The sequence below is a fragment of the Nanorana parkeri genome, unplaced genomic scaffold (genome assembly GCF_000935625.1).
Source record: "Nanorana parkeri isolate BGI_ZX_2015 unplaced genomic scaffold, ASM93562v1 scaffold2364, whole genome shotgun sequence".
Lineage (NCBI taxonomy): Eukaryota > Metazoa > Chordata > Amphibia > Anura > Dicroglossidae > Nanorana > Nanorana parkeri.
Window position 1 is genome coordinate 123,383 of NW_017308632.1, and position 14,052 is coordinate 137,434.

The following is a 14,052-nucleotide window of genomic DNA, read 5'->3' on the forward strand; positions in this document are numbered from 1 at the left end:
CTTGCGTGGGGGGGGGGGGGGGAAGACGAGAGAATATCAGAGTGAGATACAGTCCCAGAGAGCCAAGAAGAAGGACGATAACAATGAAAAACAAATACTTCTATATAAACATCAGAAGTGACATCAGAAGATTGCTCAGACCTCATTATTAGGGATGCAGCGATACCTGAGTACCGATACTTTTGAGCTCCAGGACTAGACTAGAGAACAATTCAAAAGTTAGGAGGCGGCTGTCATGTGTAAGGAGCACACGGAGCTCCCGGGATTTGTACATCTCTGTTTTAATATTGTTATATAGTCATTATTCCACCTTTGTCCATAGCTGATATTTGGAGGCGTGTAGTGACATGTGTGAGTGTGACACCAGCTGCATTCTACTCCAGCCTCTGACCTGAGAGAAGGCCTGCTGCGGGATTCAAATGCTACTTATATCTCAGACCTCGTCTCAAAGTATCACCCTAACCGCCCCCTCTGCTCTTCAAAAGACCTCCTGCTTTCCAGTTCCCTCGTCGACTCCTCCCATGCTCGCCTCCGGGACTTCTCTAGAGTCTCTCCCATCCTCTGGAATTCCTTACCTCAACCTATCCGTCTATCTCCCACTCAGACTGCCTTTAGTTGATCCCTAAAGACTCATCTCTTCAGGGAAGCCGATTCTCACCTCAACCTGACCGCTCAACCATTCATCCCCACACAGCTCCCTCCTCATGTATCACTGGCCCCTCCCTTCTAGATTGTAAGCCCTCAGGGGGCAGGGCCCTCCTTACCATCTTGTCTTGAATTGTATTGTGATTGTAATGTCTTCCTTATATTGTACAGCGCTGCGCACACTGCTGGCGCCATATAAATCCTGTATAATAACATCAATTGATGAAGTGTTATCTCCAGGAAGTGACTCTCGTGATCATCACTAGCTCTTTACCTGGAGCGCAATCTTCCGTTTTAATCCGGGGCTTCGTGTCACTGATCACCGTTTCCTCCTTGGCGACGTCTAGGACACAACGAGCAACAAAAACTTCTGTTATTAAGTTTCCCCTTATAATAATAATAATTGCCTCTGTTCCCCCGAGATCTACAATGCTGTGATCAGAGGATGGTTGTTGCATGTATGAGCACGTGTACCATGGGTGAGGGACCCGTCACTTTACAAGTCATAAACATGTAGAAGAGAACACTTTCAAAGACTTAAAGTTGAACTCCGGGATCAGCAGATATCGTCCTCATACAAGTCCTGTGTGTTCTTCTTGAATCTCGGTGAGCTTTGTGTATTTCTTCCAGATCTGTGCAGCACTCCAGTGTGAGACTTGGAGCTTCCTGTAATAGAGACCGGTCACTGCTGCTCTCCCTCCTTCTGCAGGGTGACTGGTCTAGTCTCCGCCCCCTCCTGTAATAAAGGCCGGTCACTGCTGCTCTCCCTCCTTGTGCAGGGTGACTGGTCTTGTCTCCGCCCCCTCCTGTAATAAAGATCGCCCACTGCTGCTCTATGGGGAATATGATCATGAAGATACATTGTAACTCTTTAGTGGATTCTACTTTGTCTCACCTGAGAAATATTCAGATTTGCAGGTTGGGCTGTAATCCCAGTCCGTGGCCCCGTGTTCTCGCCCTCCAGCAGCGTCCTCTGCAATTACAAATCACATAAAACACATTGGGGGGGTCACCCACCAAATTACACTTCACGACTCATCCGAAATGCGGACGTCAGCCCGTAACCTGAAAAAACATCCGCTATAGCAGTGAAAACCGATGGGTACTGATGGGCCAATCGCAGTGTAAAAAAAAAAAAAGAAAGGAGGATTGTTGAAATAAACTGAATACAAAATAACATAAAAAAGATCCATGAACAGGATGCACCGATACTGATACTAGTATCGGTATCGGTGCCGATACCGAGTATTTGGGTGAGTACTCGTACTCGCCCAAATGCTCCGATACCTAGCACGAGTACTTCCTGTATCAGGAAGCCGGCAGCGCATCATTACACGCTGCCCGGTTTCCTGATTGGCCCAGAAACGGCTCCATGCTCTCTCGTCACTTGTGATGAGAGAGCATGGAGCCGACTTCCCGGCCAATCAGGAAGCCTGGTAGCGTGCAATGACGCGCTGCCTGGCTTCCCGATTGGTCAGGAAGCTAGCAAATCCAGAAGCCGGGCGTCGTGCAATGACGCAGCGCCCGGCATTCTGGTTGGCCGGGAAGCCGGCGTCATGCTCCCTCGTCGTCTCATGAATCATTATATTAAGAAAGTGACCTTAAAGCATTAGTTTGTATTGCTTTAGAAAAAATGTGACCTGTCCCTTTAAGAAAAAGTATCGGTAATTGGTATCGGCGAGTACTTGATCAAAAGTATCGGTACTCGTACGCGTTCTTAAAAAAGTGGTATCGGTGCATCCCTGAACACCAAACCCAATAAAATGACAAAACCACCGCGAATGATCTCTGACTTCATGTGGAAGAAAACTCATAGACAACGCAGTCAGCGCAAGGAGAGACACAAACGTACCCCGTCCCCGTCCCAGGACAAAGACCATGAGCACCCAGGAGGGCAAATACATATATTGGGGGGAATTTATCGAATCTGGAGCAGCTGTGCACGGCGACCAATCAGCTTCTCTCTTTCACTGAACTGAACAAACTGAAGAGAGGCGCTGTTTGATTGCTTTGGGCAAATGCTCCATATTTTGTCTGCTCCAGTGTTGATAAATCCCCCCCTGTATGTCTATCTGTGTTACAATGTAGCGCAGATCTGTTGTTGGTCTGACCGGGAGCAAATCTGTACATAAAACTGATAGACCCTTCCCGGATAAAGAAGCTGCCTGCCTAGGTGAGCGGGAGGTAGGGAGCAGCCAGCAGGTTCCCTGCAATGGTTCCTCCCACCTGATCACGGGGCTGAGCAATTGTGAGACATGAGGCTCACCTGCAATGCCCGGCATGGTTGGCAGGATCATCTTTTTCCGTTTCCTACCCACTGGTGCCGCTCCTGGACTGTGACCTGAAAGAAAGGACGTGCAGGGTTACATTCATAATATATGGACGGAACCTTTCACGTTAGATCATTAAAGGAGAAGTACGAGGTCAGGGCTTTTCCCCATAGTTCTCCTCAGGGTAACGGGAGGACACAAACTAGCGTCCTCCCGTCACCCTAAGCTCAGTATATAGGGAGCTACAGCTCGCGGTATACTGAGACGCCGCAGTATAGCGGATCCTGACAATTATGTCTGGATCCGCCCAGCTGCGTGACTGACAGCTGGCTCCGCCTATCTAGAGGCAGAGCCAGCTGTACCCGCCCCCTCCCCCGTCCGTTCCGCCAGTCAGCGCTGGCGGATCGGAGCGGGGAGGGGGGAATCCAGCCCCTCCCCTGTCATGGCAGAGAGCCGTGACAGGATCGAGAGGTGAGCGAACGCCGCTATGTGTTCGCTCACCTCCCGATCTACTGAGCCGACCTGTGACAGTCTCATTGTCACAGGTCGGCTAGAACTATGAGGTGAGTGAAAAGCACCCCCCTCCCCCCCCCTCGTAGTTCTCCTTTAATACTTCTGGTTAGAGGTATATGCATAGCCCACAGCGGAGGAAGGAGAGTGCTGTATGTTTGTAAACACAGCAGGAACGAGGATTGCAGCAGGTGGAAGGTGAAGGTGGGAGGGGCCTTAAAGTACCACTGACCACCAATGATGGCGGGATCGTGTATTTTAAAGGTAAAGAAATGAAAGGGAACTGTAAGCAAATCCACATTTTTGTTATTTTTTTTTAAACTTTTCATAGTAACAAATAAAAATCCCCCAGCGGTTATTAATTACAACCAAAACAAGGATCTATCTGTTCGACACAAATTATATATAATTAATTTGGTTACAATGTTGCATGAAGGAGTCATTGTCATACTATCACAGCGCGGAAATGTGGAGAATGGCCGGGTAATCAAGGGGTCTACACAGGCTGGTACACAAGGGGTTAGGAGGGTCTACACAGCCTGGTACACAAGGGGGTAGGAGGGTCTACACAGCCTGGTACACAAGGGGGTAGGAGGGTCTACACAGCCTGGTACACAAGGGGGTAGGAGGGTCTACACAGCCTGGTACACAAGGGGGTAGGAGGGTCTACACAGCCTGGTACACAAGGGGGTAGGAGGGTCTACACAGCCTGGTACACAAGGGGGTAGGAGGGTCTACACAGCCTGGTACACAAGGGGGTAGGAGGGTCTACACAGCCTGGTACACAAGGGGGTAGGAGGGTCTACACAGCCTGGTACACAAGGGGGTAGGAGGGTCTACACAGCCTGGTACACAAGGGGGTAGGAGGGTCTACACAGCCTGGTACACAAGGGGGTAGGAGGGTCTACACAGCCTGGTACACAAGGGGGTAGGAGGGTCTACACAGCCTGGTACACAAGGGGGTAGGAGGGTCTACACAGCCTGGTACACAAGGGGGTAGGAGGGTCTACACAGCCTGGTACACAAGGGGGTAGGAGGGTCTACACAGCCTGGTACACAAGGGGGTAGGAGGGTCTACACAGCCTGGTACACAAGGGGGTAGGAGGGTCTACACAGCCTGGTACACAAGGGGGTAGGAGGGTCTACACAGCCTGGTACACAAGGGGGTAGGAGGGTCTACACAGCCTGGTACACAAGGGGGTAGGAGGGTCTACACAGCCTGGTACACAAGGGGGTAGGAGGGTCTACACAGCCTGGTACACAAGGGGGTAGGAGGGTCTACACAGCCTGGTACACAAGGGGGTAGGAGGGTCTACACAGCCTGGTACACAAGGGGGTAGGAGGGTCTACACAGCCTGGTACACAAGGGGGTAGGAGGGTCTACACAGCCTGGTACACAAGGGGGTAGGAGGGTCTACACAGCCTGGTACACAAGGGGGTAGGAGGGTCTACACAGCCTGGTACACAAGGGGGTAGGAGGGTCTACACAGCCTGGTACACAAGGGGGTAGGAGGGTCTACACAGCCTGGTACACAAGGGGGTAGGAGGGTCTACACAGCCTGGTACACAAGGGGGTAGGAGGGTCTACACAGCCTGGTACACAAGGGGGTAGGAGGGTCTACACAGCCTGGTACACAAGGGGGTAGGAGGGTCTACACAGCCTGGTACACAAGGGGGTAGGAGGGTCTACACAGCCTGGTACACAAGGGGGTAGGAGGGTCTACACAGCCTGGTACACAAGGGGGTAGGAGGGTCTACACAGCCTGGTACACAAGGGGGTAGGAGGGTCTACACAGCCTGGTACACAAGGGGGTAGGAGGGTCTACACAGCCTGGTACACAAGGGGGTAGGAGGGTCTACACAGCCTGGTACACAAGGGGGTAGGAGGGTCTACACAGCCTGGTACACAAGGGGGTAGGAGGGTCTACACAGCCTGGTACACAAGGGGGTAGGAGGGTCTACACAGCCTGGTACACAAGGGGTTAGGAGGGTCTATACAGGCTGGTACACAAGGGGTTAATCTGATTTGTACACTTTGGTTACAATCAGGTTGGTTTTGGTTAATACAATAAAAAACATTTATAGCAAATGATACTTTATAATAGAATAATTATCCTTCAATAAGATCTCGGCGATTACAGAGGTCGTCCAGCTTTCGGCCAATCACAGCTCACGTCTCTAATGAAGAGTGTGAGCTCTGCAGACTAAACCCCGAACATATAGTCCAATAGACGTCTTCCGGGGGCGGGACTTACAGAGGATTCATCTATTGCGGAGTTCTGTACCTTGTGTGTTCACTTCCAGAAGCTTAAAGAAATGATCGTCTGTTATCTCCGCTCCTTCCTCGAAATCATCTGCAACGTGAAGAAGGCGTCAGAACCAATCGCACTCCACACACACAACACACACACACCATACACACACCATACACACACCGAACACACACGTCACACACACACCCCACCTAACACACACACACACCATACACACACCGAACACACACGTCACACACACACCCCACCTAACACACACACACACCATACACACACCGAACACACACGTCACACACACACCCCACCTAACACACACACACACCATACACACACCGAACACACACGTCACACACACACCCCACCTAACACACACACACACCATACACACACCGAACACACACGTCACACACACACCCCACCTAACACACACACACACCATACACACACCGAACACACACGTCACACACACACCCCACCTAACACACACACACACCATACACACACCGAACACACACGTCACACACACACCCCACCTAACACACACACACACCATACACACACCGAACACACACGTCACACACACACCCCACCTAACACACACACACACCATACACACACCGAACACACACGTCACACACACACCCCACCTAACACACACACACACCATACACACACCGAACACACACGTCACACACACACCCCACCTAACACACACACACACCATACACACACCGAACACACACGTCACACACACACCCCACCTAACACACACACACACCATACACACACCGAACACACACGTCACACACACACCCCACCTAACACACACACACACCATACACACACCGAACACACACGTCACACACACACCCCACCTAACACACACACACACCATACACACACCGAACACACACGTCACACACACACCCCACCTAACACACACACACACCATACACACACCGAACACACACGTCACACACACACCCCACCTAACACACACACACACCATACACACACCGAACACACACGTCACACACACACCCCACCTAACACACACACACACCATACACACACCGAACACACACGTCACACACACACCCCACCTAACACACACACACACCATACACACACCGAACACACACGTCACACACACACCCCACCTAACACACACACACACCATACACACACCGAACACACACGTCACACACACACCCCACCTAACACACACACACACCATACACACACCGAACACACACGTCACACACACACCCCACCTAACACACACACACACCATACACACACCGAACACACACGTCACACACACACCCCACCTAACACACACACACACCATACACACACCGAACACACACGTCACACACACACCCCACCTAACACACACACACACCATACACACACCGAACACACACGTCACACACACACCCCACCTAACACACACACACACCATACACACACCGAACACACACGTCACACACACACCCCACCTAACACACACACACACCATACACACACCGAACACACACGTCACACACACACCCCACCTAACACACACACACACCATACACACACCGAACACACACGTCACACACACACCCCACCTAACACACACACACACCATACACACACCGAACACACACGTCACACACACACCCCACCTAACACACACACACACCATACACACACCGAACACACACGTCACACACACACCCCACCTAACACACACACACACCATACACACACCGAACACACACGTCACACACACACCCCACCTAACACACACACACACCATACACACACCGAACACACACGTCACACACACACCCCACCTAACACACACACACACCATACACACACCGAACACACACGTCACACACACACCCCACCTAACACACACACACACCATACACACACCGAACACACACGTCACACACACACCCCACCTAACACACACACACACCATACACACACCGAACACACACGTCACACACACACCCCACCTAACACACACACACACCATACACACACCGAACACACACGTCACACACACACCCCACCTAACACACACACACACCATACACACACCGAACACACACGTCACACACACACCCCACCTAACACACACACACACCATACACACACCGAACACACACGTCACACACACACCCCACCTAACACACACACACACCATACACACACCGAACACACACGTCACACACACACCCCACCTAACACACACACACACCATACACACACCGAACACACACGTCACACACACACCCCACCTAACACACACACACACCATACACACACCGAACACACACGTCACACACACACCCCACCTAACACACACACACACCATACACACACCGAACACACACACACACACACCGAACACACACACACACACACCAACCACAATACAAAACACACACACGTCACACAATACACAACACAACACCGAACACACACGTCACGTCACACAACACACACCAACCACAATACAACACCGAACACACACGTCACACACCAACCACAATACAACACCGAACACACACATGTCACACAACACCGAACACACACGTCACACAACACACACACAACACCGAACACACACACGTCACACAACACACACACGTCACACAACACACACACACAACACACCAACCACAATACAAAACACAACACTGAACACACCACACACACAACACACACACACACCACCGAACACACGCGTCACACAACACACACATCAGAACTAATAAAGTAATATTTTAATGTAAATATTACTTTCTCATGTAAATATGAAATGTGTATTAATATTTTGCAGATCTCCCTTTTTAGGCCCCATTCACACTGAGCGATTCGCAAATTGCGCGTTTGTCGGGCGATATCGCGCAAATGCTTGCATTGAGCAAGCTTGAATCGCGGCAAAATCCGCTCCAAAAAGGGTCCTGCTGTAGCGACGCACGACCCGCGACAGCGACGGACAGAGCCCCATTGCCATGCATTGGAGAGCGATATCGCGCGGTAAATAGCCGCGATATCGCGGGAATTACTGCGCGATAAATCGCTCAGTGTGAACGGGGCCTAAAGTGTTTCCTGAAATCAGATGACTTCTCTCTCATCAGACGTCTCAGTCTGAGGTTTCAATGAGAGAGATGGAGCTGCAAAGGAAGCTGCTATGCCGTCATTTAGCTCACCCATAGCGCTCTGGGAACACTTTGTCGGCTAATAAATGTTTATAGATACATAGTATAAAAAAAAGAAACTTAGAAACTTATTTTAGTCAGTTAAAAGATGACCCCCCAAACCATGATTGTTTCTGTTTAAAGTGTATGTATGGTGATGGAGTGTGGAGGGGATCGACCTGCTGTCAGGTTTTTATTGCCATCTGTGTTTCACCCTCTATATCTGTCCTGGTCACAATCATCACCGGGAAAGGAAGTGATGAGAAATCCAAAATGATATAGTTCTCACCAAAACAGGAAGAGGGGGGGAATCTTCCAATGGGGGCATCTATTATGGTGACAACTGTCCAGAAGGGGAATCTCCGTCACTTTGTCTACTTTGTAGAGACTTCCTCTCACTACCTGCTGCCTTTTCATAACAGGAAGTGAAGGAGAATCTGCCCAATGGACACAGACAGCAACAAATAAACTGACAGGAGCTTTAACCAATCCCAACTCCATCCAACACAAAAAAAGAAGCTGTATATACACTATGAGAGGATGTAGACCAGCCGAGGAAGCCAACTATCCGGGATTAAAAGCCACGTGTCTTCGGGAGCTCTGGAATCCTGTTTACACCCAGTGGCGTAACAATCGCCATAGCAACCCAGGCGGTCGCTATGGGGCCCGGGCACAGGGGGGCCCGGCCAGGGCATCCCTCTGATGCCGTGTGCGGCCGCCTGAGTCGCTATAATACGGGGCCCCATACGAAATTTTGCTATGGGGCCCTGTGATTTCTAGTTACGTCCCCGGTTACCCCCCACCTCCATTGAAGTGTGTATAGAGTGATTGTACATTCTACCCCTACTGGACCCAATCAGCACCTGGAGGGTAACAGTTTTCATACATAACAATCGTTTCAGTGTCACCTATGAAGTCCTCCACTTGGTCCTCCTTAGATTCATTGGGGTCACTGAGGATTTCCTTCTTGTAAAGCTCTTCGTTCTCCTCTATGTAATTCCATTCGTCTCTGGTGAAGAACACGGCCACATCCTGATAGCGAACCGGAATCTGAAACACACGGAACAGCCATCGGCTCGGGCTTAATCATAGTCTGCCGCCTTGGCCCGACCAACAGAGGAGACACAATGGCCTCTGACTGCAATACATGGGGTGCAGGGCTGTAGCTACCATGGGGCGAGTGAGGCCCAGGCGCAGCTGAGAGAGAGCGCTGCGCCCCCTCGCACCTGTTGCCATGGACGAGCACAGGGCACCATTGGCAACAGGGGCGCCAGGCGGCCAACACAGCCACGGCTCAGCAGGGAGAAGAGGAGCGGCACAGGCTCCAGCTTCTCCTCTGATCCCCGCTGCTCTCCCCCACCACAATTGCGCACGCGCTCCGCCATCCTGGAGGCGGGGAGCATGACATCGCTTACCGCACAAGTCTGTTGGGGGGGCACAATTTTCTGCTCTTGCCTCGGGCGTAAAAGGAGCTCGCTACGGCTCTGATGGAGAGACACTGACACAAACTATGTAGCAGAACAAACATCTCACTTTCTTCTTCATACAAAAGAGGTGACAAGGCGTCCACCAGTGCAGCACATACGTGGTTTCATTGAGTAATACCTGCCACGTGGTGCCTGTAAGGCCTGGTTCACACCTAGGCGTATTGCATATGCGCGTCTGATCCTCCCTCCCTCCCCTAGACAAGTGGGACAATCAATTTTACAAATGAATGTTGGATACCTTCAGGTCTTTCTGATTGTTGATCGCGTGACAAACGCGCGTTTCCGAGGGCTACTTGGCTGTATCCCAATGGAAACGCGCAACACAAACGGCCCAAAGTAGTACCTGTAACTTTTCAGGCGTGGGCCGTTTTGCAGCGCGTTAGGGACGGGCGGAAATAAGCCGAGGTGTGAACCAGACCCATTGAATACAATGGGATTTAGATGTTTGAGCGTTTTGCAGAGCGTTCGTCGAGCGTAGAACGCGCTACAAAACGTTCAGGTGTGAACGAGGGCTAAAGAGCCATAAGGGCTGTTTAATTGAGTTCACCTTCCGCTTCAAACAGAGGAAACAGCCATGGGCGTCCTGCAGGAAGACAACCGTCACGTTCTCTACCCATTTCCCCCGGATTTTCCTGTGTTGTGGTAAAATAAAGCTGACGTGTCGCGTAGGACAAAGCCCAAATCCCATTCGCACTGCCACGGTCTCAAAACCACAAGGTATAGGTGGTGCCCAGGTGACCACACGGATGGCGCCGTGCAAAACACTAATAGTAAATGAAAGTAATTCACCGGCACACACTTGAAGGGTTTTTAAAGTATTGATATGTTTATTCAATACCCAATGTCACATGCTGTCATACAGTGCTAGGGTTAGGGTATGTGACATTGGGTATTGAATAAACATATCAATACTTTAAAAACCCTTCAAGTGTGTGCCGGTGAATTACTTTTATTTACTATTAGTGTCCTGTAGGAGGACACGCCTGTTTAACCATCATGGCTGCCACCGCTGTTATCAGAAGCATGGAGGAGCTGCTCTGGTAGGGCCACTTAACACTACACGTATCCACCCAGCCGACTCCCTCACCTCTCCTTCCTTCTGATAAAACTTGCTGAGATCTTCATTCTTCTTCACCAGCTTCAAATCCTGAAAGATATAAAGAATGTGGAATTGGCCCGAGTGTCACTACATAGAACAAAGGAACAGACTTGGGTACATCCAATTTACAGAGTGCGGAAAAACCTCCCACACACGCTATCCTATACACTACTAATGGGGAAGACCCTCTTCTGTCCCCCACCATGACTCTCCCCCTGTGCACAAAGCCAGCTCCATACAGACACGGTGTGACCAGCTTGGTGGAGGAACTCGAGTGTCCTGACCTCAACCTACTGATCACCTTTTGGGATGCATTGGAACCCCAACTGCGAGTCCGGTCTTTTCATCCAACATCAGCACCTGACCTCACAAATGGGACACATTGCTGTATACACTCTCCCAATGATGGAGTTCTGGTGTCTCCAGTGAAGGTTCTGTTCCTCCTACACCATACAAAGACTTTGTAGACCATTGGGCTCTTCCAGCCTTGTGGTCACAGTTTGGTGAAGACCCTTTTCTGTCCCCCCCATGACTGTCCCCCGTGTACAAAGCCAGTACACGGTATACTGAGACGCCGCAGCTGAAGCGGTATGTGTTCGCTCACCTCCCGATCTACTGAGCCGACCCGTGACAGTCTCATTGTCACACGTCGGCTCGGACTATGCGGTTGAGTGATTTTCACTCGCCTCATAGTTCTCCTTTAACCTCCCAGCAGCTATACCCCCTAGCAGAGGAAGCATTCTGGTTTGAAGTGTGGCCCCAGATAATGTTATACCCATCTGATATATATTAAGACAAATGTGTAAATTTTAACAAAAATTTACATAAAAGACTCTTCGCCATTATCGCTTAAGAACTTGACAACAGCAACTCAGCTAAAAAGTGTGACCGGCCAAAGCTGCGTCGGGAATACAGATAGAAGAACCTATATTCCATTTCACCCATTTTGGATGGAGACGCTCCGTAGGAGAAGGTTCAGATAAAGGAAGTGATGTCATGGAGGTTCATATAAAGGAAGTGATGTCATGGAGGTTCATATAAAGGAAGTGATGTCATGGAGGTTCATATAAAGGAAGTGATGTCATGGAGGTTCATATAAAGGAAGTGATGTCATGGAGGTTCATATAAAGGAAGTGATGTCATGGAGGTTCATATAAAGGAAGTGATGTCATGGAGGTTCATATAAAGGAAGTGATGTCATGGAGGTTCATATAAAGGAAGTGATGTCATGGAGGTTCATATAAAGGAAGTGATGTCATGGAGGTTCATATAAAGGAAGTGATGTCATGGAGGTTCATATAAAGGAAGTGATGTCATGGAGGTTCATATAAAGGAAGTGATGTCATGGAGGTTCATATAAAGGAAGTGATGTCATGGAGGTTCATATAAAGGAAGTGATGTCATGGAGGTTCATATAAAGGAAGTGATGTCATGGAGGTTCATATAAAGGAAGTGATGTCATGGAGGTTCATATAAAGGAAGTGATGTCATGGAGGTTCATATAAAGGAAGTGATGTCATGGAGGTTCATATAAAGGAAGTGATGTCATGGAGGTTCATATAAAGGAAGTGATGTCATGGAGGTTCATATAAAGGAAGTGATGTCATGGAGGTTCATATAAAGGAAGTGATGTCATGGAGGTTCATATAAAGGAAGTGATGTCATGGAGGTTCATATAAAGGAAGTGATGTCATGGAGGTTCATATAAAGGAAGTGATGTCATGGAGGTTCATATAAAGGAAGTGATGTCATGGAGGTTCATATAAAGGAAGTGATGTCATGGAGGTTCATATAAAGGAAGTGATGTCATGGAGGTTCATATAAAGGAAGTGATGTCATGGAGGTTCATATAAAGGAAGTGATGTCATGGAGGTTCATATAAAGGAAGTGATGTCATGGAGGTTCATATAAAGGAAGTGATGTCATGGAGGTTCATATAAAGGAAGTGATGTCATGGAGGTTCATATAAAGGAAGTGATGTCATGGAGGTTCATATAAAGGAAGTGATGTCATGGAGGTTCATATAAAGGAAGTGATGTCATGGAGGTTCATATAAAGGAAGTGATGTCATGGAGGTTCATATAAAGGAAGTGATGTCATGGAGGTTCATATAAAGGAAGTGATGTCATTCCACCAGGTGCAGGACTAATATAACCCGTCATTCCACCATAAATAGAAATATGAGTGAAAAGGCCTTACTGTACATGTCCGCCGGTCCCAGTCCTCACCTCTCCAGCCACAAGACACACGATCTCCACAATCTGACTCAGCAGTTTCCTGGTCCGCTGCCTCTTGTAACTGCCCATGTGTGGTGCTTCAGTCATGTGTCTCAGGAGCGCCACCTGTAACGGCACAGCGTGATAATCATACGAATGTAAACTCTAACAATAAACTTCCCTTCTGGTCTTTTAAACATTCCATTAAAAGCATTTTTATCTCCGTTTGATCCTGCCAGAAATCCAGCGAGCTAGTAACGTCTGCATAACTGAATTCACAAGCAGTGCTATCAGCCCTGCACGGCTCAACCCTGCTGGACTACAGACACCCCTCCCCCCCCCCCCC

General features: G+C 49.4%; 1 protein-coding gene and 1 long non-coding RNA gene across 2 annotated transcripts in view; both read right to left on the reverse strand.

Annotated features, from left to right (window-relative positions):
- The window catches only part of LOC108801516, a 5,984-nt gene extending 5,049 nt beyond the window's left edge, over nucleotides 1-935 (reverse strand). The window contains exon 1 of the long non-coding RNA XR_001942151.1: nucleotides 920-935. This is a non-coding gene — a long non-coding RNA (uncharacterized LOC108801516). The remainder of the gene's footprint in view (nucleotides 1-919) is intronic.
- A 591-nt stretch (nucleotides 936-1,526) lies between these two features.
- LOC108801514 overlaps nucleotides 1,527-14,052 on the reverse strand; it is a 23,019-nt gene continuing 10,493 nt past the window's right edge. Inside the window, exons 4-9 of the mRNA XM_018573401.1 lie at nucleotides 13,719-13,832; nucleotides 11,479-11,538; nucleotides 9,813-9,954; nucleotides 5,711-5,779; nucleotides 2,912-2,986; nucleotides 1,527-1,618 (exon numbers count right to left, since the gene is read on the reverse strand). Coding sequence (XP_018428903.1) covers nucleotides 1,527-1,618; nucleotides 2,912-2,986; nucleotides 5,711-5,779; nucleotides 9,813-9,954; nucleotides 11,479-11,538; nucleotides 13,719-13,832 — 552 coding nt within the window. The remainder of the gene's footprint in view (nucleotides 1,619-2,911; nucleotides 2,987-5,710; nucleotides 5,780-9,812; nucleotides 9,955-11,478; nucleotides 11,539-13,718; nucleotides 13,833-14,052) is intronic.